Consider the following 22,748-nt stretch of genomic DNA (forward strand, 5'->3'; position numbering starts at 1 on the left):
TACCTGGCATCGTTGTCATCCAATGGGTCATTTGGCATCGTTGCCTCCCATTACAAGTCTTGCTCCTTGGGCTGTCGGGCATGGTTGCCACCTAAACTAGAGCATGTCCAAATAACCATTATAAGAATAATGATCAATTCGAGTCCAATAATAATAATAATAAAGAGGGCTAGAGGCACAATCCCTCGCTCTTGAATTTGTCTTGATCGCAAGACGTTGATATACCTGTACTTCAAATATTTCTGAACCAACCACTTCCTCATAAGCTCGAAGTATTTTTGGATAATCCTTGTAGTACTTTTATGGCATCCATTTCGCATCCAATAGGGAATAATATAGGCTCCTCTAGGTGTAACCCTGTACATGGTTTCCATAAACTGTCATGGAAGGCATTATATTTCCTCTAGTAATCTAAAAGTTCCAACTGAAAGCATACACATGGTTGATCTTCTTGGTATCCTGAAGAGGTTCATATACCATCATTCCGTGACTTTGGCAATCCAAAGATAAAATCCATAGCAATACTCTCCCATAGAACATTCAATGGGTGCAATAATCTTGTTGGTGTTTGTCGATCAAACTTTGACCTTCTGACAAAACATTCTCGAACATAAATCTTAATTTTCTTTCTGCTAGGTCAATAGTAATAGGTTCTCCCAAGCTTGAGTTGTAGACACTTTTGGTCTTTGAGTCCTTTGTTACACATAAACGGGTTTACTTAATAAAAGAATCTTTCTTAATGACAAAAGAAAGTCACAAAATTTTCATTCTAAAATATTTTCCAATACAATTCTAGAAATCGTCATCTAAGACTTTCATAGGCCACAACATGGCCCTCATGGTACAAGACTGCTCCAATGCAATCTGCTTTTGACAAACTTCTTGGCAAGATGCCAATCTGATGATCTTCTGGCCTTGTTAGCTTCTTGCTCTGGCAGGTTGGGACAATTTGCAGCAAAGTGTCCCTTCTTTCCACATTGGAAACACTTTTCTTCTTTGGCATATTCCTCAAGTTGCTTGAGGGACAATCTTCTTCGAAAGAGTGGGGGTTTGTCCCTACTTCCATCCTTCTTTTCTTGGGACCTGGCTCTTGATGGGGATCGGTCTTTAAACTTCTTCCTTTGAGATGAATTCCAATTGTCGTGCTTTGTCTTGCCGTGCATCAAAGGCATGTACAAGGCCTCGGCTTGTAAAGCCTTGTCTTGGGCTTCTTCCAACGTTTTCGGTCTAGCCATATAAATTGCTTGCATAAGCTTAGGTTGCAATCTATTTACAAACTTTCGCATCTCAATTAGTAGTGGAATTGGAGTATATGAAGTGAACTTAAAAGAAACTGTTGAAAAATTGTTAAGGTAAGATGCCACATTCTCACCAACTTTTTGCTTTACCTCATCCCATTCCTTCTACTCATTAGCTTCAAAGTTTGCGGATAGAAACTTCTTGTTGAACAAGGTCTTGAAGTCGGTCCACGTCTTCGGCTCGGTCCCTTCTTGTGCTACTTTTAGCCACCAATTCAAGGCGTCATCGTTCAAATGTATACGAACCATGCGAAGTTTTGACTTTTCGGAGTAGTTGTCACCTCCAAAAGGAGCCTCAAATTGCTTGAAAATGTCAAAACGTTAAAACTTTTTCTAAGGCTAAAGTCAATGAAAAAAAAAACTTACCTCGTGTTTTTTATGAAAGAAATGTTTCTTATTGTAAGAAACGTCCCGTGCGTTTCTTTTCGAAAGAAAGGCGTTTCTTTGGTGCCATGGCTAGGAGATAGGGGAAAAGATGATGATGATAAATCTCCAAGGTGGCTCTTCTTCAAAATCTCCACAAGTTCTTTTATGAATCTCCAAGAGGGTGCAAGCTTCTTATATACTTGATTGGGTCCCTGCATTTGCCATGCTTTGCTTTTGCTTTATCTTCTCGATTTTGTTTTTTTTTCTTTTAAATATTATTAATAATAGCCAAAGTTCTTGATTTGTGCTTTTACAGCTTCAGGGCCTTGCTTTCTGGCTTTGGAGTTGGTTTTGCAAAAGTGGCTTTTAGCTTTTTGATCCAATTCGATGTCGTCTTTCCAATGGTGCCCTCAGCTTTTGGTCAACATAGTTTGACTTTTTGATTTCCTGCTTTTTGACCAACACTTGGTGCTTTGTCCAGTGTCAGCTTTAGGAACCCTGTTCATGTGTATCCATCAACCTGTCCATGTGTGCGGGCATGAGTTCCATCATGTGAAAAGAGCTTGGAGGGCCAAATAGTTACATAGATGATCGCGATGTTCACTCCCATGAGCTTGCGAGTGATGGCATGAACCTCCATGCCACTTTATAATGCTCTCCTTTGGACAACTGGTCTTCAAGTGTATTGCTTAAGGATTTAAGGGATGTATGCATAGTAGCAACAACTGAGGACTTCAGAAATATATGATGCGTAGTGTCATTCCCTCACAGGTGCATATCCTATGTGTCCTTGGCGAGCTTTACTTGCCATGCTATCGCTTTTGCCCTTGTCTCACTTGCCAATGCTGATAGTGCCGGCTATTCTGTGCATTGCGTATTGTGTCAGTGCTAGCCTTTATCAGGGATGATTCTCCTCTTCGCTTTAAAAGAAGTGAGAGAAATAGTTATAATGGTATATTGAAAAGAGAGTAGAGTCTTGTGTCACACCAATATATTTCTGCTGTGTGTACAAGATTCCAAATGTGAAGTATTCCTCGTGCTTCTTTCTCTTGACATTTTTCTAACATCGTCATCGTCTACAATCTTTGGCTCTGTATGTTCATGTCGTGCCTGTGTAAGCCCCTATTGCATCTCATGCTGTCTTCCTTTCCTTCTATGGAGTATGTGCAGCCCAGTATGCTAGGAAACAAGTTGAAAACTTCCTTCCAAAACGTGTTTTACTTGTGCAGGTTGTGAACCGTTACATCAATCAAGGAGTAGCAGAGTTAGTACCAGGTGTATTATTCATTGATGAGGTATTCTTGTGGTGCTTTCTTTGGTTTTATACTTTGTTCTAGTATGCCCTTAACCTTTTTAAATCTTTGACCCTTTACATGCAAGCAGGGTGTTTGAATTTTAAGGCCTTGTAAATTTCTGAAGTGAGCTGATCCTTGAAATGCAGGTGCATATGCTTGACATGGAGTGTTTCACATACTTGAATCGGGCACTCGAAAGTTCGCTGTCACCAATTGTTATTTTTGCGACAAACCGTGGTATTTGTAATATTAGGTAAGCAGAGATCGCGTTTTCAAGCCTATTATTCTCGTAGGGATCGTGATTGGGCAAAGATTTTTATATTTATCCATATATACATACACATACTCACGTATGTACTTACATACATCCATCCATATGTACATACATACATTTATATTGACTGGGCAAAGCTTTTTTATATTTATCCATATATGCATACACATACATATGTATGTACTTAGATACATACATCCATATGTACATACATACATTTATACATACATATATCCATCCATACATACATAGTGTAGACTGCGTGTGCCTATGTGCTAGGGGTCGCAGAGATAGAGAAAGAAGAGTGCAGTGGAACTCAAGCACAAGCACACACAAGTAGCCCTGAATTCTACTATCTATTTATGTACAAGAAAATGTATTACAACTGTTTCTCAAGTACAAAGTCAAATGCTGAATGTGGTTTTTTGATCTCAGCCCCTAGCTGCAGATCGTTTTCCAATGCAGGGTCTTCAGAGAGTCGCTCTTTGACTGATGTGCTCCCAAGAATGCAAAATATGGACCGAATATTGATCTGTTGTTTATATGTGGGGGGTTTAAGTGCTGGTCAGCTTGTTGCCTTGGCATACTGCATGACTTGCTAAAAGGGGTGTTCCACATGTGTGGGCCAGCCGACTGCTGCCCGACCTGTCTAGGCCTGCTACCAGACCTGCCCAAGCTGCCCGACTTGCCTAGGCTACTTGACTTGGTTGAGCCCTCTGTTTGACGTGTTGTCCTCCCATTAAAGGAAAAGATCGAAAGACAGAATCATCCAATCGAGCCGTGTGCAACCTTCTCATGTCCACTTTTGAGGCTAACTTTCCGTCCTTGCCTCATTAGCAGTAAAATGATTTGCAAGGAAAATTGCCATGACCGACTATCTCTGAATCAAACTCTGACCGCCAATTTGCATCCTCCTGTAGCACGTGTCGAGAACACTCCTGAGAACTACGTGGCAGTATTCCATCGCCATAACTCTATCCACTTATGCATTGGCTAAGATTGGTGACAAGACCTTGTTGCAATTCCAATGCACCCTGGTTGAAGAACTTAAAAACCAGAAACAACTCCTTAGAACTATTGGACCAAACTTGTATCCACTAGAACTTAGTAACAGAAAAACCCGTTTTGCCCTCTCGAAACGGCATGAAACGTTTCTGGCACGAAACGTTTCGAAACAAAACGAAACCTGCCCATCAAAATAGTGTTTCGCCCAAATGTAAAGTGAGGTCAAAAAAACGGGCGGGGGATTTTTTTTTGCAAATGCGATTTTTGTTGTCGTTTCCGTTCTTGTTTGCTGCCCATTTGCCACTTCACGCATTTGACGCTTCTTCTCGGCTGCAACCTGTTGTTCCGCCTCTTCTCCTCGTCCACTCCTCCTTTTCACTCCTTCACTTCTTTTCCTCCACGCCTCCTCTTCCTCCTCCCTTTCCTCTTTCTCTCTTCTCCTCCACGGTCCACCTCTCCTCTTCCCTCCTCTATCCTCCTCCTCTTTCTCCTTTTCTTGTCTTCCAACTTTCTCTCCTTTTCTTCTCACCTCCCTCTTCTCTTCCAACTTGTTTCTTTCCTCCTCTCTTTTTCTCCTTTTCTTGCCCAAATTTCAAAAATGCCAAAAAACCTACTCCCAAAATCATGAATTTCATACCCACTAGTCCCAAAAAATGCATCTTCATATTTCTGTTGGCTATGTTATAAATTTGGTATGTGTATAAGAAGTGTCATTTCAAAACCTTTGCGTTTCGTCCAAAACAGATGAAACGAAACCTTGGAAACGACGAAATGGACGAAACGTTTCATGTTACTATGCACCAGAACCACTCGGAGCATGTATGCTCAAACGAACATATTCTTGTCTGCAGGGTGCCGATGCTTGGTTCTCCCAATGGACACCTCATGGTGGGACATACTCCAAGTAATACACCTTGCAATACACCGAAGAAACAAATCCGGTCATTGTGTGGAGCATTAAAGAAATATGTTTCTTGTTAAGACACACCAACTGACATATCCTCTGTAAGACGAAGACACATCCTTGTAAGACGAAGACACCTCCTATGAAGACATACCAATTGACACATCCTTGTAAGACGAAGACACATCCAATGACATGCCCTCTTGTAGTGAAGGCACATCCACTAGCATTTGCTTTTGTAGTGAAGGCACATCCACTAACATGCCCTTCTCTGTGGTGTGGCCATGACATCAAAAACTGAGGACACTCACCAAATGCAATCGCAGTTGTGAAGAGTCCTCTTGTATGAGTCCAAAAACTAAAGAAATCATCATGGAAGCCACCTAATGGAACTGGCAACTGTGACTACTCTCCCTCATATATCTGGTTGGAAACTTCCTCCTTCGGTGTTGATGTCCTAATGCAATTATGCACCCTTGGTATGTAACAAATTAGAGAAATGAAAAGAGATACTTGCACAAGCGCCTCCTCCACAATTATCTTGTGGGTTTGAAGAAGCCTTCTCCGTGGACTGCTCCTTTGATGTCCTTGAACAATCCCTCAGGATATGCCCACCTCCCCCACTAGAATTGCTCTTATCCTCCATGCCTCAACAATTGTCTTTTGGAATTTTCTTGTCCTTTTGTTGTTGTAGTTCCAGAGTCCAAACTTGGAACTTTCTTGTGTTTTGAGGGTCGTAGCTTGTCTGAGAGATCACGGGGTTGATGTTCACAAACATCTGTGCACAAGGACAGTTTCAAACCATCCACAAGTTGCTCAATCTGCATTGACTGCTAGATGGTCCTCCGGAGCATGAGAAAAAGATTCTAGAATCGGGCCAGGTAGTTGACTACTTGCTCACCTTGCTTTTGGGAAAAGGGCTCCCATTGTCTCTTCAACTCCCACTAATAGTATATAGAGAGAAACTGCTTCAAAATTGCCTTACGGCAATCTTCTTAGCAAGTGACGGCATGGTGCCTTAGGTGGTCTTCCTACCACAAGAAAGTGGCACGAGTCAATGCTCATATGAACCAGATGAAGCTGAAAAACATCTGAACCACCTGCAGCGCATTGCTAACATGGCAGCCATCTTGTGGGTCCTATTGGTGACAACTTCATTGTCAATTTTTAAGCTGAATTTGGGAGGCTTCAAAAGCCTAGTTCATTCCTCATGAGGCATGGAGAAAGAACCTAAACCAATACGCCTGCAATGCCGAGGTAGTGAGAGAGAGCAGGAACTATTTGGAGAGTCCATGAAGGTGAATCATCGGTGACTCGATTGGTGTCTCCCGTGCTGACTAGAGGAATGTCTTGAGTGATGGCTGTAGGACCGGATGGATGCATCTGGTCGCTCAATGAGCATCATGGGAGAAGTTGACATCTTTATTCGGTTGCTCCACCTCATGCTTAGAGACATCGTTCTCCTATTGTAGATGCCAAATTTGGAGCTGCTGAAGGTTCATATGGCTTCGCCCATCGCATGGAAGGAGGCGTCCAGCTGCCATAGAAAGACGCCTGTTTTGCTTCCATGCAAGCGTCTAGATCATCCACTTGATTTCTCTCCAAGTGGGTAATCAAGGCTGCTATGTTTGTATTGAATGATCTGTAAGAGAACTTAAAGGAAACTTTCTCCAAACCCGACGTTGTGCATTCTTGAATCTAGACTCTACCCTAGCAGTCAACGCACACAGGTGCTAGAATTTTATATTTACAGGTTCCATAGGCTAGTTGTAAGCTCTCAAGCTAAACTTGACAGCGGTGCACAACTGTAGAGTGTCCACATATCCTACCGAGCGAAGCTTGGCGGTGAGCTCACCGTCTAAAGTATACCCTGCGTGCACTCCACAACCACTATGGCGAAAATCTAGCTTAACCAAGCTTAACTCTTATATCAACCGTAAAGTACTTGTGCCCACTAGGGTTTGTAGAGATAGAGGGAGAAGAGTGCAGCGGGACTCAAAACACAAGCACACACAAGTAGCCTAGGTGTTGCACACATACGTACATATGTACATGCATGCATACATATGCATTTAGGTACATGCATACTTGCATACATACATATTTACGTACATGTGTGCATGCATATTCTTGTGTGCGAGAGAGAGAGAGAGAGAGAGAGAGAGAGAGAGAGAGAGAGAGAGAGAGATTAATGTCTACAAAAGGCCAAAGGTGTTAAGAGTTTCTGCATCTCATGTGTTGTGGGATCTGGCCTTTTATTTGACACATGTATTTTTCTCATGTTTGCCTAGTGATGTTCATAGTCTGATGTCTCTCTCTCTCTCTCTCTCTCTCTCTCTCTCTCTCCTATGTTTTGCTTCCGCATTGTGCAACTTTATCATGGTATCATCGCCGAGGTTTCCTGCTGATCCGGCCCTCCTTGCATTTTGTTGCTGTCCTCGCTCCTCCATCTGCGTTTTCTGCAAATTGCCCTTCTCTAGTGGCTCCCAGTGGCGGTCCAACACTCAGCTTTTGCATCTGCATTTTCTGGTTGAGTTTTGAACAGGCGAGGTGGCTGGTTGCTGTGTTCACAGCAGTGTTTTTGTGAGTGCAGGGCCTCCTCTTTCATCATTTTTTTTTCCGGGTGCTTTCCTCTTTGTGGCTGGTATCTGTTGACTACGTACCTGGCTGCCCATATGTGTGTTTTTCTACCTCGTGGTGCTTCTTTTCTGGAGTGGCTGCATTTTCTTCACTGCTGGATCAGCGTTTTCTGCAGTCCTTCTTCATCAGCGTTTTCTCTTTTGGTCTCCTGCCTTGTGTTTTCCTCACAGAGTTCAAGGTGCAATCTAGAGGGGGGCTGCATTGGTGATTGGTGGGCTGTTATTACAGCTTGGATTGCAGCCGGAGGTACGTTTCTTGCTTGTGGTGCAGCTCGACAAGTGGGTCTTGCCATTCATCTTCTCCTTCCCTCCGCTCCTAGTGGGTGTTTCTAGAGATTTTTTGTGGACTGTTTTACTGCTATCGAGCCACTCTCTATCTCAGATTTTTGAGGGGGTTGATTGGTCCTTGTGGTTCCTGCTGCTTGAGAAGTTTTGGAGATTGGTGGAGTGCTGAGATCATGAGTGGCACAAAGGCTTGCTTTTGGAGGTTTCCTATTGCCGTGGATATGGGTTCCCTCTTGGAGGAGGAATATGTCCTTGTTTCTACGGAGACGGTAAGGTTCCCTCCTAGTGGACATGATCATGCATTGCTACAGTACAAAAGACAAGACGGTGTTGCTGCTACTCTTGTGGAAAGAAGGGTCATTTGGCCAAGGATTGCATGACCAATAGCAAAGCTCAGTCCAGGACAAGTTTTCAAAGGAGGGCAATGATCATATAAAGGATGATGACTTTGATACTTCTAGTGTCCCCAAGGCTACAAAAGCTAGGGAGGACCTAGATGGTTAGCTTCTATAGTTATACAGATAGTTTTCCTCTGTGTGCTTCCAACCCAGAGGAGGCTTGTGGGCGGGAGAGGGCGTTGTCACAAGCCCTGACTTTTGGTGCATGGGACAATGTGTCGGAGTTCCAAGCAAGTAAAATATTTGGCGAGACAAGTTCATTTTGGTAGCTGGAGCTATGGACTGGATGTGTTCCAAGTTCATTGTTCGAGGTCTTTTGAGATATGATGTGTTCACGGTCTACTGTTGGGGGATGATGGCGTGGTGTTTCTCGCAAACTCATAGTTCTATACCCGGAGCCAAGCAGGTTTCTTTGTTGTTCAGGGTGGCATTTTGAGTCAGGGTGGCAGGTGCTCTTTCCTAGGTGTATTTGGTATTTGCAGTACTGCGGTGTCCATGATTGCATCTTTATCAACTTATCTTCTTTAGACTTTTTTGCACACTATGAGCTGCAGAGGGGGTGTTAGAATTTGTGCATCTCATGTTGTCACAAGGAGGAGACCTTGTACGAAAAATAACAATAGACCAACACTTTAGGTACCAAACACAGAGCATGAAGACACAACGGAAGAACAATATACAATATAAACACACCACACTGTGCCGGAACGGCCAGCCCCCCATAGGAACTTCTTTATTGATAGAGAATCTTTTACAAGATACCAAGCTGCGAGTGCATACAACACTGGATTTTCCACAAAGCATCAGCACAAATCTCGACTGGACATCTATCCAAAACCAAGACAAAACACAGCACCAAAGGCCATCCCAAAACTGCCTCAAAACAGTCCCAAAATTCAGCCCATAAACTGTCCATAAAACAACCTGGTACAGAGCCCAAAACAGCCCCGAATTCCGTGCCAAATCAGCCCCAAACCGAGCCACAATTCAGCCCCAAAAGGGCTTCAAAACTGTCCCGGATTCATCCAAAACAGTCCACAAAAAAGCCTCAATCTCAGCCCACTGTATGGCCAGATTTGAGAGCAAAAACAACAGCTGAGAATTGCCTCTGTATAGCCAGCGCAAAAAAAACAGCAACAAAAGCTGCTATACGGCCAGTGCAAGAGAGAAGAGAGAGAAGACTGCAGTCGGTCAGCCCTGTCAGCTTCTATGGAGGTAGTCAACCAGCCCTATAGCATCTTTGGAGCAAGTTGGCCAGCTCCTGTAGGAGCCATGGAGGAAGTCGACCAGCCATGTGGGAGCTATGAAGGAAGTCGACTTACCAAAAACAGTCCTCTACCTTGCTTTAATAGAGTCGAGTAGCTATATTTGCAGCACTTTTTTCTTTTTGCCCAAAATAGCTGAGCTTGCTCAAAAATATCAACTTTATGCTTTCCTTGGCTTGTACTCCAAGTTTTAGCCCAAAAATATCAAGTTTTGTGATTTTCCTTGCTTGAAGTTTCATCTAGGCCTCCTTTTGTCCACTTATTCATGCCCAAAAATAATAATATGTCCAATCCATCATTAATGATATGTGAACACATCGACTTATAAATATTATAAGTCACTTTGATGAATAAAATCCCATGCTGCTCATGATGTATGGCCATCTTTCAGGCCAAACCATGCCAGTAAAATGCTCTAGCTATCTTCTGTGGAAAATCCCCGCTCACACCTTGGTTTCGCTCAATGTATGAAACACTGGTCAAGACTGGTGAAGGGACCAAATGGTGACATCCTCTCCGTCTTATAAAGTGGTTGTTTGCAACTGTATAAACCTGATACCATTGAGATATTCTTCAAGTATAGCAGATGCACTGCCAATCCATGATATTTTATAATTTCGGCAGTAAAGCCATAAATTCAGATCCTCGATTCGACACTAGATACGGGCACAAAAGCCAACCGTATCAAGAAAGAAACTTAATCCATATCTTGAGTCAACAACTGTGATAATAAGCAGACACAGGCACAAGAGCCAACTGTCTCCCAAAAATCCATAATTCCAGACGTCACAAGAGCCAACTGTGTCTCAAATATCCATAAATTCAGAAGTAGCTTTAAGTACCTGCAAAAATAAAGGAGGAGCATACATAGCCACAAAACATCTTGCCATGCCATTGGACTGCATAAGGGCACCACCCTATGATCTATACGCATGCCCAAGCCATATGGTTCACCACGGCAACAACACTTCCATGAAACCATACATGCTCGCCAGGGTTTTTCCTTCCACGAGGCTTTACTCACCAGGACAACTTTCCTTCCATGAGTTCACACATAAACTCCATGCCGGTACCGAGAACATACACTTTGGAGGAGAGTTGGGCTCAAGTTCACTCTACCACATGCATTCCGTGTTGGTACTCCGACCTCACACCTTAGAGGAGAGGTGGGCTCAAGTTCACTCTACCATGTGCACTCCGTAGTGCTATCCTGATCACAGACCTGGAAGGAGAGGTGGACTCAAGTGTAGAAGATAAGATGAGAATAAGTCACAGGCATAAATATCCTGGTTCTCCATAAACATGTATGGGAGATATTTTTCCAGGCATTTTGGCCGATAAAAGAAATCCATAGATAAATCCTCAATCGATAAGATATCCATAAATTCAAGAAATCCACTGCATCCCAAATAAAGGGAGCCAAAAACATACTCCATCCGAACCAAAACTTAGTCCATAGTCCTTGGACATATCCGTAAAAGAAAAACCATATAAACCAGGCTTTTCAACCATAAATATTGTTTACCTGAAACAATTCAAGGCAAACAAACAACACACAATTCTCCTTGTACAGGCATACAAGGGTTAAGTGTCCAAAAACACTTACAACAAATTTCAAAAAGCAACAACTTTGCAAAGCTCAAAGTATACTTAGCTTTTCTCCCCAAGTTCGTCATGAAGCCAAAAGAAATATCTCCTCAGCATATGCATAAGATATCTTGAGATATAGCTCCATATAGCTTGCTGATAAGCATGATTATAATCCATATGGAAAAAGTGCTGAACAGGGTCACATAAAGCCAACTCCATATTCTAAGGATAAAATCTGACTCCATAAATCCTTAGACCAAGCTGTCTACTGCTCATGCTCATGACTGCTTCCGTAAGCTCAATAGCAAAATTGTTGGTCAGTGTAGTCCCCACTTCAGATCCTTTCTCTTTCTCATTGTTGGAAGGAAGGCTCTTGCTTCTGAGAAAGCCTTTGCTCTGATACCAGTGTCACAAGGAGGAGACCCCGTATGAAAAATAACAATAGACCAACACTTTAGGTACCAAACACAAAGCACGAAGACACAGCGGAAGAACAATATACAATATAAACACACCACACTCAGCCGGAACGGCTGGCCCCCCATAGGAACTTTATTGATAGAGAAGCTTTTATTACAAGATACCAAGGTGTGGGTGCATACAACACCGGATTTTCCACAAAGCATCAACACAAATCTCTTACCCGGATATCTATCCAAAGCCAAGACAAAACACAGCACCAAAGGATATCCAAAAACTGTCTCAAAACAGTCCCAAAATTCAGCCCATAAACTGCCCATAAACTGTCCATAAAACAGCCCGGTACGAAGCCCAAAACAGCCCTGAATTCTGTGCCAAATCAGCCCCAAAAGTGAGCCACAATTCAGTCCCAAAGAGTTTCAAAACTGTCCTAGATTCACCCAAAACAGTCCACGAAAAAGCCTCAATCTCAGCCCACTGTACGGCCAGATTTGAGAGCAAAAACACCAGCTTAGAACTGCCTCTGAACGGCCAGCGCAAGAAAAACCAGCACCAGAAGCTGCTTTACTGCTAGCGCAAGAGAGAAGAGAGAGAAGACTGCTCGGTCAGCCCTGTCAGCTTCTATGGAGGTAGTCGACCAGCCCTGTAGCATCTTTGGTGCAAGTCGGCCAGCCCTGCAAGAGCCATGGAGGAAGTCAACCAGCCATGTGGGAGCTATGAAGGAAGTCGACTTGCCAAAAACAGTCCTTTACCTTGCTTTAATAGAGTCGAGTAGCTATATTTGCAGCACTTTTCCCTTTTTGCCCCAAATAGCTGAGCTTGCCCAAAAATATCAACTTTATGCTTTCCTTGGCTTGCAATCCAAGTTTTAGCCCAAAAATATCAACTTTATGCTTTCCTTGGCTTGTACTCCAAGTTTTAGCGCAAAAATATCAACTTTTGTGCTTTTCCTTGCTTGAAGCCCAAGTTTCATCTAGCCGCCTCCTTTTGTCCACCTGTCCATGCCCAAAAATAATAATATGTCCAGCCCATCATTAATGATATGTGAACACACCTAGTTATAAATATTACAAGTCACTTTGATGAATAAAATCCCATGCTGCTCATCTTGTATGGCCATCTTTCAGGCTAAACCATGCCAGTAAAATGCTCTAGCTATCTTCTGTGGAAAATCCCCGTTCACACCTTGGTTCCGCTTAGTGTGTGAAACACTGGTGAAGGGACCAAATGGTGACACATGGGTTGTGGGATCTGGTCTTTTATTTGACTCACAAGTATTTTTCTCATGTTTGCCTAGTCGTGGGGATTTATACAAGTTGTGGGCTTGTCGGCTAGCTCCATGGGGGCAGTCGGCTAGCTACATTCCTTCCTATATAAGGACCTCTTCCCCTCATCACTTGTATCCATTCCAATTCACAAGCATATGCTCTACACCCATCTGCTGGCTGGTATTGCCATTGTAAAGCCTCTTGCTACATAATAAAGATGTTCATTGTCTGATGTCTCACTCTCTCTCTCTCCCTCTCTCCCATGTTTTACTTCCGCATTGTGCAACTTTATCAAAAGGTCCTATGAGGCCAAAAGGGTTACAATGTGTCCATGAAGAAGTGACAAAGTCATGGAAAAATCATAATGAAAAACCCAACTAGAGCTGAAAGAAAAGAACATCCCTATAAGTGCTTGTGGTACAATGCTACAATGATACATGTAGAGGTAGGGAGATCCATTGCCTAAGGAAGGGGGCACTTGTGTATCTCGAGAGGATCTCTCAGATCTGAACTTTGATAACACAATCTCATGTTCACAGATGGTTTACTCCTGATCATGTTAGACATCATCCCCTACTTGCTGGCTTCCTATTTGGTGTCCTATTTTAGCCTCTAGGGCTGACCATGTTAGTCAGAGGGGCTGGTCACCCCTCACTCATATTTTACCCATATTTATTCCCCATTTTATGGTCTTGGGATTTTCCCCAGTCGTGGAGGTATTTATCCCTAGTCGGCTGCCTTCTTGTAGAGGTATATATAGCCGGCATGCCTCCCTCATATTTTACTGCTTGCATTGCTTGCCTAGCATGTCTAGCTGCAGTCCCTCACTTACGAGGTTCTCCCCTCTTGCTCGGGACATGTATTCCTTTTGATGATGATATTGAGAGCAGGTTCTCACCTGTGTTTCCTTTCCATCTTTCTCTCTCACTCTCTCTCATGTGTTTCCACTTTCCCTTCTTCCGCTGCACATTCTATCATGGTATCAGAGCGCCGGTGATTTTCAGCGTTGGATGCTCCCTCCTATACCTCTTCATATCTGCGTTTTTTTGGCCCCTGGACAGACCTGCGTTTTTGCGTTTTCAGCAAGGGCAGCAGCACATAGGTTGCTGCGTTTTTCTTCAGGTGGCTGTCTACAGCAGTTTTCAGCAGTTCTCGGCATTCATACCCCCCCCCCCTGTAGTGCTGGTCGCCTGTTTTGTACAGGCCAACAGCAGCATATTTGCTGCGTTTTTTTCTTCTACAGGTTTCTGATGCTGATTTGCTGATCTGAGGCTTGGATGTACCTATTTCTTCAGCATTTCCATATTCAGCCCCTTATACCTCTGCGTTTTCAGATTTGCAGCCATGGTTGCTGCGTTTTTTCTGAACCGATCTTGCTGGTAGCTCTACCTTCACTTGGGCTTCATCTGTTGGACCCGAAGGTACCTTCTCTTCAGCGTTTTTCCTCATAGGAGGTGTGGACACCGGTTGGCCTGAATTTTCAGGTTTGTAGCCCTTGTTTGGCTGCGTTTTCTTCTCCAGTGGACACAGATCACTTGCAGAGGGGGTTTCTTGATTGGATTGTGGCTTTGGAGGCAGTTTGGTACTTGAGGAGGATTTTGAATTTCAGATTTCGGTCAGCGTTTTGCTGATTTTGGAGCATCTATACCTGTGTTTTGTTCCTGGCCTACACAGTTTCCCGGTTTCTACATGTTCCTTGCCTTTTGTTGGCGGTGGAGTGCTATTTTTTGCTGGATAGCAGTGTTTTGGCTGCGTTTTGCTTCCCACAGGAGTTTTCTACACTCAGAGGGGGCCTTTCTCCAGCTACTTCACTTGAGGATCAGTTTCGGGAGCTGTGTTGTATCTGTGGAGACATTCTTCTTTGACAGGAGTTTACAGTTATTTGGAGGAGAGCAGTGATCTTTTCAAAGATCCTGAGCAGAGTTTATTTTGTCCGAGCTTGTGTTCTTTGCAGTATTTGCAGAACAAGGAGGGTGTTTTTCCCTTTTGCGGTGTGATCCTTTCACATGGATCTTTTATCTGTTGTTGATTCTTGGGATTTGGTTCTACTTCTGGAACAGTCTTCTGCTATCTGTGACGCTTTTGAGGACTTTGTTGCCACTGCAGTTTATATTCCTGCTTTCCTTCCTCATTGTGAGGAGTCTACCTCTGCCTCTCTTTGTGATGCTTCTGAGGATGCCCCTCCCCCTGCCAGTTCTGAGGTGGCTTGTTGTTTTGGAGGATGGTTTTTTGGACCCGGTGGGATGCTTTGGATCTGTGGTTGCTAACCGTGCCTGGGGCACAGTGGTACTTCCAGAGTTTTTTGGATTTGGATCAGAATCAGGTTGGGCTTGTACCAGTCCGACAATATCATTTTTCAGAGGGAGATGTGGAGTCCTTTCATCTTGCGGTGCCCACCTCAATGGCGTGTACTTATGTACAGCATTGGGCAACTCATGTTATGGAGTTTGAGCAGATGGACCCCATATTTTCTACAGAGTCTTTACATCTTGCGATGCCGACCTTTTCAGAGGATGCTTTTATACAGCATTTGGCTACTCTTGGTACAGAGTTGGAGCAGATTGACTCTATTTCTTTTGAGGGTTCCAGTGAGGAGTAGTTTGCTTCTCCCAAGATTGGTTATATACAGGATCTGATCTTGGTTGGTTATGAGGTTTTTCATACTTTCTCCAGGCTGGATACACGACATTCGACTTCGGGGAGTGTTCTTACACTTGGGTTTGGAACCATTATTTGGAGCAGCACGTCGCAACCTATATGGTTGTTTTCTTCCAGAGGAACGGTGTACCTGGCAGCTTGTTCTGTTGCTTTTGTAGCTGAGTTGCTGAGGAGATTGCTTGTGGAGCTTTCTTGGTACCTGTTTCTGCAGTCTTTCATCTTTGATCGAGGACGACGTCTCTGGCTTCTTGGAGTTTGCTGAGCATCCGGTGCTGAGAGGGGGTGTTAGACATCATCCCCTACTTGCTGGCTTCCTATTTGGTGTCCTATTTTAGCCTCTAGGGCTGACCATGTTAGTCAGAGGAGCTGGTCACCCCTCACTCATATTTTACCCATATTTATTCCCCATTTTATGGTCTTGGGATTTTCCCCAGTCGTGGAGGTATTTATCCCTAGTCGGCTGCCTTCTTGTAGAGGTATATATAGCCGGCACGCCTCCCTCATATTTTACTGCTTGCATTGCTTGCCTAGCATGTCTAGCTGCAGTCCCTCACTTACGAGGTTCTCCCCTCTTGCTCGGGACATGTATTCCTTTTGATGATGATATTGAGAGCAGGTTCTCACCTGTGTTTCCTCTCCATCTTTCTCTCTCACTCTCTCTCATGTGTTTCCACTTTCCCTTCTTCCGCTGCACATTCTATCAGATCATACGTGAGAGCATCATCGCCCGGAGTGTCTATATGCTCTTCTAGCTTGCCTCATTGAGATCTGGTCACAACTCACTACAAGGGGCCGCATACATCGCTTCTGGGCGCAACAAGGTAACAGATAGCCAACATTTGGCATGGGGTTCTCGGAAATGGGCCTAGAAACAGTGCCTCTCTTTTTGGGCTAAGGATGCATAACCTCTCGTCAAACGTGCATTCGCAGCTGGTCTCATGGAAAAGGTCATGCTTGTTAAAGTAGCCCCAAGGTACACATTGCACAAAAGATGAAACTATCTCGAGAGGATCTCTCAGATCTGAACTTTGATAACACAATCTCATGTTCACAGATGGTTTACTCCTGATCATACGTGAGAGCATCATCGCCTGGAGTGTCTATATGCTCTTCTAGCTTGCCTCATTGAGATCTGGTCACAACTCACCACAAAGGGGCCGCATACATCGCTTCTGGGCGCAACAAGGTAACAGATAGCCAACATTTGGCGTGGGGTTCTCGGAAATGGGCCTAGAAACAGTGCCTCTCTTTTTGGGCTAAGGATGCATAACCTCTCGTCAAACGTGCATTCGCAGCTGGTCTCATGGAAAAGGTCATGCTTGTTAAAGTAGCCCCAAGGTACACATTGCACAAAAGATGAAACTATCTCCACCTGGGCTCCCTTGCATGAGAAAGATATGCTAGATGTAACCAGATATGATATATTGAAGACCATGACTTTGGTTTTGTTGAGATTCATTGTGAAGTCACTCTTGACACAAAACAGCTGAAGTGCATCCAAATGTCTCTCTGTAGTCCTTCTGCAGAGGTGTTGGTACAGGATTGGGCTATGGTGGGAGGTAAGTACAGGAAACGTGAAAGCTTAAACAATGATTAAACCTAAGCTAAACGGGGATGCACAAGAGACTACATCTTTGCAAGTATGTATTTACATTATAATGATGGTCCTTTAAATAGCAGAGATCCCCCTTACAAGGTGTGGCCATAGGCTGCCACCACATATGCCACGTGTCAAGATGGGTTGCCAAATGTCCACTGAGGTGTCACCTTTACACATCATTGCTTACATAAGTCCTGAAGAGGGTGTTCCCATGTACAAGTAACCCTAACACACTTAGTGGTTCACACACAGGAACTGCTTTATTTAAGGCCTAGTTCACACACACTTATACAGAACTCCTTTTACATTGACTTTCCCAACAAGAGGCTGAGATCAGAAAAATGCCATCTGCAGGCACTAGTACTCCCAAATCTGTCAACAAAGACTGAGATCTCATCAATGTACAAGCCAAATAGTGCGGGCAGCCCTGTTTGACCCCAATAGTGCTACATATATCACTAGAGAGCCCCCATGGTCCCCGTTCTTGGAGCTCTTGCATCGTCCCAACAAAGGGGACCAAGGCACTGAGTCAAAGGCTTTGTGGAAATCCACAAAGTAGTGTGGAGTGAAGCCTGCCTGCCCCCATGCTTTGTGACCAAGCCTCAGCTGATCTCGGACACTAGTAGTTCCCCATAAGTTTTGGCCATTGTATGGCCAATCATGGTAGTCCTGTAATTATTTGGATCCCTGGGGTCTTCTGTTTTATGGATGGGAACGATAGTGTTTGTGGGTTTGGAGGGGGGGGGGTAAGCCTTGATAGGGGCTCTATTAAATATTTTTGCAAGAATGGGGGCTGATATATGATGTTGGTGTGCCCCAAATGCTCCACATGTAGATCTTCATGATCTTTCGCCCTGCCATTATGCAGCTTTAATAGATCCTTTTGACATTGACAGTGTTGAAGAGGATAGATGATGTGGGGCATGGGATGTGTGACGTATGAGCTGTGTGCTGATCTTAGTGACATCATAAAGCTGTTGTACATAGGCTTCCCAAAGGAGAGGATCGGTGATGTGTGTTGGGGTTTTCTTTTCCTCCAATGCGTCGGAGTTGTCCTTGCTCAAAAAGAGCTAGTACAACTCCTGTTTGCATTTGGCTAAGAATGCAGGCTTCTTCATGTGGGTCAAACAACATAAGATTCTCTGCATTTCAAGTGCCGAGATCAACCTATGTTCTCTTTCTTGCAGGAGCTGAAGCGTGTATTCTTGCAGTTGTCATCATACCACCCATTTTGTCTGTGATCCTGTGGAGGGTTGGGCGGTGAGCAGGTTGTATAAGGAAAGCTAGCATGAGCAGAGAGAGAGAGAGAGAGAGAGAGAGAGAGAGGATCATTTCTTTTGTTTTTTGTTGATTTTATGCAGGGGAACAGACATAGCTAGCCCACATGGGATACCTGTAGATCTTTTGGATCGTGTCGTTATCATTCGCACTCTTCCATATACTTTTACAGAGATAGTCCAAGTAAGAAGGCAAAAAGTTGTGGCAATGTCACTTAAGGATGGGTAGCTTCTGTTTTCTTTGCATGAGATGCCATTGACCTTCTTTTTCCGCAGATTTTAGCTATTCGTGCACAGGTTGAGGGTCTGGTGGTAGACCAAGATAGTCTTGCTTATCTTGGAGAGATCGGAGAGCGCACATCCTTAAGGTAGACTTTCTTATATGCTCGATAGCCTTGTATCTTTCCTCTTTAAACATATGTGCTCGCCCGCATGCCCATCTGTGTGCACATTTTAATTAAACCTCGATGGTGAGGATGTGAGCGAATCACCTTATTGAGAAACCATTGGCTGTCCATCTCATGAAGTTTTCATGTGCCACCTACCATTCAGCATATTGAGTTCTTCTCTGCAGAATATGATAGTGTCTAAGGCTCTTTACAAGGCTATACCTTTATTTAAGGTGGTTTTATATATTAGTTCAGTTCCTGCCTACACAGCATGAGGGCCGTCTCCTCCAATAAGTCTTCCACAAAATATACAAACATTAACATTTAAACAGAACCATTGTAATCCCATGAGCCAACAAGATAGTTTGAAGTTAGGAACCAACCTACTTGAAGACCCCAGCCCAGAAAGTTGGCAGCTAGACACCAGAGTATTTTGGATATATGTACAATCAGATGGAGAGCCACTACAAAAAAAAAACCATTCACATTTAAAACAAGTTTTCCCCCGAGAAAAAGAAACCCAACATCAGAGGTAACTACCTCTAATACTCTCAAGAGGCATTCAATCCCAGTTAAGAGCAAGCCTGTTGCAAAAGAGCAGGCTATCCATTTAAAATTCAAGAAGGAATGCTGTCTGATAGGCATGAAGCCATACTGGTATACCCACTTATCCTTTGGGGTTGTACCACATCAACACCTGCAGCAGCCTCTTCCTGGTGATACCTCTGGCTTGTATGCCACAGTTGCAGCCTCTTCCAGTTGGTACCTCTGGCCCGTACACGACAGTATCAAGATCAGAAGTATATTTCCCATAAAACTAAATCTGGAAGACTCATAGTTTACTCAGAAGAATTGCCCCCCATTGGACTTAGGAGGGTTCTAGAAAATCTTCTTAATGATGTTTTGCAGTTAAAAAATTGTGATAAAAGCTGAGTGCTCTGTTGTGTTATGGCAGGCATGCAGTCCAGCTCCTTACTCCTGCAAGCATCGTAGCCCGCACAAATGGCAGAGATGAAATTGTCAAGGTTGGTTTTTGTATTCACATTTTACCTTGCAGCAAGGTTTTATTTCATGGAATCGTGCTGCCTCAATATTTGACATCATGTTTTTCTTTTGGGGTTCGATTGCAGAGTGACCTGGAGGATATCACCGAAGTTTTCTTAGATGCTAGAGCATCGGCCAAGCTACTCCAAGAACAGTCAGACAAGTATGTGATGCAATAGCATTCTTCACCCTGTGCCACAGAGTCTGTTATGGATGAATTACTCACAAGAGTATCCCAGCCCTCCTTATTTTGGATGTTTGTGTCTTGCAAAGTTATGAGCCCATGACTGAATTCAAACGCTTTTGTGAGTGCTATGTGGATTTGTAACATGTTTAGCTGATTGGGAATCACCCACAATGTCTTCGTGCTGAGATACCAAAAGCCTGTTAGCAAATATGCAATGGGTTGTCCTTTTTTTTGACGCCTGCGGTGGTTGAGGCGTTTCAACTTTTCATTCTCTAATGTGGCCACTGAAACATGGTCTTCTGCTCTGTTTCTCACAACTCATCTGTATACTTGACCACACCATGTAATAATGTTAAGCTATGAGCACCCTTAATTTTGATACCCAGAGCTAACTGAGTAATTGCATTGGATAAAGCATTCATATCTCCTATCTGTTGTTCTCACAAACTATCATATTATCCATTTCGTCCAGCGATATTTTCCTAATCTTGTTCATTTTAGAGACAACGTGCTGTTTGATTCATTAAAGAGAAATCAAGCCCTTAGAAAGCTTTGATCGTTAGTTGTGTGGTGTTGCGGGGTGCGGATAACCACTAGTTTTGTTTATGCGAAGCAAGAGAAAATGGCTTGTTTTTGTAGTGCTATTCCTTTGAGAAGTGAGAACTGACATGCAATAATACACTGAGCATGATGGTGCAAGCACAATGTGCACCTACCAGGATTGCCAATGAGGGTAGAGATGCCGTGTGTTATCTATGTGAATAGCCCTACACGCTTTATCTTGAGTTTGGCAGTAAATTTATCAAGGATAAAATGAGTTCATATAGTTATTTCCGAATGCTAAAAAAATACTGAACAGTTTCTACAATGCATTTGCATAGAAACAACTACGATCATGTCTCTTGAGATTTTCTGTGTTGGTGGCTTGCCTGTGGGAACAGGAAAAACAGGAGAAATGCTCATAACTGGGTTTTAAGGATGTTTAACACATCATTTTGAAGTGCAATTACACATTGTACTTGGTTTTTTTTCTTTTTTGGAGCAATGATAAGCCCCTCATTGTTACTAGTCCTTCAAAATGATGCAAAAAACAGTACCCGTGCTTATTTTTGCAAGTAGAGTATCCTTTTTCTTAAGAAGGTCTCTTTCAAATTTGTACTTTTTTTTTTCTGTTCAAGGGAGGGCCAACATAAGGTTACCTTTCAAGATTCTCCCTATGTAATGAAATCGTTAAGTCATTGACCCATTAAGGCAACAATATGTCATGAAATGAATTGTTTTTTTCCTCAGTAAGCTATCAAATGAATGCCTTCAAAACTAGAACTAATCAATGTGCAATGTGTAGCTACGAGAACTCAATTCTAACCGAGAACTCCTTTTTGATAAGATTTCAAGTAATCTTAAACAAGCTTGTTTAATCTTTATTACTGTGCTTAGCTTAAACATCAAGTTTGATTCATCTTGATTGTTGGTACTTATTTATGTTCAAATAGAAATAGTAACATTGATAAAGCTTTAAATTCAAATGTAGATACTATCCTCCTGCACAAGATATAAGCTCTTTCTGTCTCAACCCTTTCCAAAGCTATGTTTTTTTTGCTCTCCTTCTTAGGAGACGTATTTGAATTGAGTTTAGGGATAAGTTTTGATGTATATACTGTCCTAAACTTTCGTACTAGCACGTGTGACCGTGATCTACTCTCTCTCTCTCTCTCTCTCTCTCACACACACACACACACACACACACACACAACACACACGCACACCCACACACATACACACAATAGAATGCAAGGTAGATTGCAATGTTTTTAAGACTTGCATATGAGGTGATCCCCAAGTGTTCCACTCAATGCTTCATGCTTGATGTGCTCATTTAGCTTTTTGTCACTCTACAAGTAGGATGATTCAAATGGAACTTGACCAGCGGTGTGTTAAGGATGGGAAGCCACATTGATCCTTAGACGACGGTGTCGGTGTTACAATTGTAACTAATCTGGCATACCACCTCCAGAACACACACATCTGATTGTCAATGGTTGTAACTAAGCATTATTGAGAGAAATGGGGCATACCACCTCTAGAACACACAAACTTGATTGTCAACTTTTATTGAATGGCTACAAGGCCAATGGATATGGCCCTCCCATTCGGACATACATGCGTGCTGATGAACTTCCTCAAAGAGCCTGTGAAGACCTTTAATGAGGAGATTTTTCCATGATTGGTTTACAGACTATATTTATCTCAGGAAGGATAGTCAAACATTGAAGGCTGACTTAAGAACATGGAAAGTACGTCCTCCCATGGGTGGTAGATTGTGTGGCATGCTCCCATGGGTGGTTGATTGTTTGGAGAAGATTCCAATACGATAAATTAGAAGGATATTCAAACATTGAAAGTACATCATCTTAGGTGGTAGATTGTTTGGAGAAGATTCCAATATGATAAATCACGTGCCATCAAAGAAAAGAGGTCATTGACAAATCCATTGTGTGTGCGTCACTTCTTGAGCTTGACTTTTGTGAAAATTGGATGCATGTGCTTGATGTCATGCCCAAAGTAGGAACCAAGTACTCGGAGCTT

General features: G+C 43.1%; 1 protein-coding gene across 1 annotated transcript in view; it reads left to right on the forward strand.

The window, feature by feature from the left end:
- LOC147620572 (ruvB-like protein 1) overlaps positions 1–20,562 on the forward strand; it is a 30,105-nt gene extending 9,543 nt beyond the window's left edge. The window contains exons 7-12 of the mRNA XM_086824811.1: positions 2,894–2,959; positions 3,106–3,212; positions 18,627–18,726; positions 18,819–18,910; positions 19,887–19,956; positions 20,062–20,562. Coding sequence (XP_086680937.1) covers positions 2,894–2,959; positions 3,106–3,212; positions 18,627–18,726; positions 18,819–18,910; positions 19,887–19,956; positions 20,062–20,154 — 528 coding nt within the window. The 3' untranslated portion in view covers positions 20,155–20,562. The remainder of the gene's footprint in view (positions 1–2,893; positions 2,960–3,105; positions 3,213–18,626; positions 18,727–18,818; positions 18,911–19,886; positions 19,957–20,061) is intronic.
- The last annotated feature ends 2,186 nt before the right edge of the window (positions 20,563–22,748 follow it).

This window comes from Cibotium barometz, chromosome 31 (genome assembly GCF_041138505.1).
Source record: "Cibotium barometz isolate CiBa-2024 chromosome 31, ASM4113850v1, whole genome shotgun sequence".
Classification (NCBI taxonomy): Eukaryota; Viridiplantae; Streptophyta; class Polypodiopsida; order Cyatheales; family Cibotiaceae; genus Cibotium; species Cibotium barometz.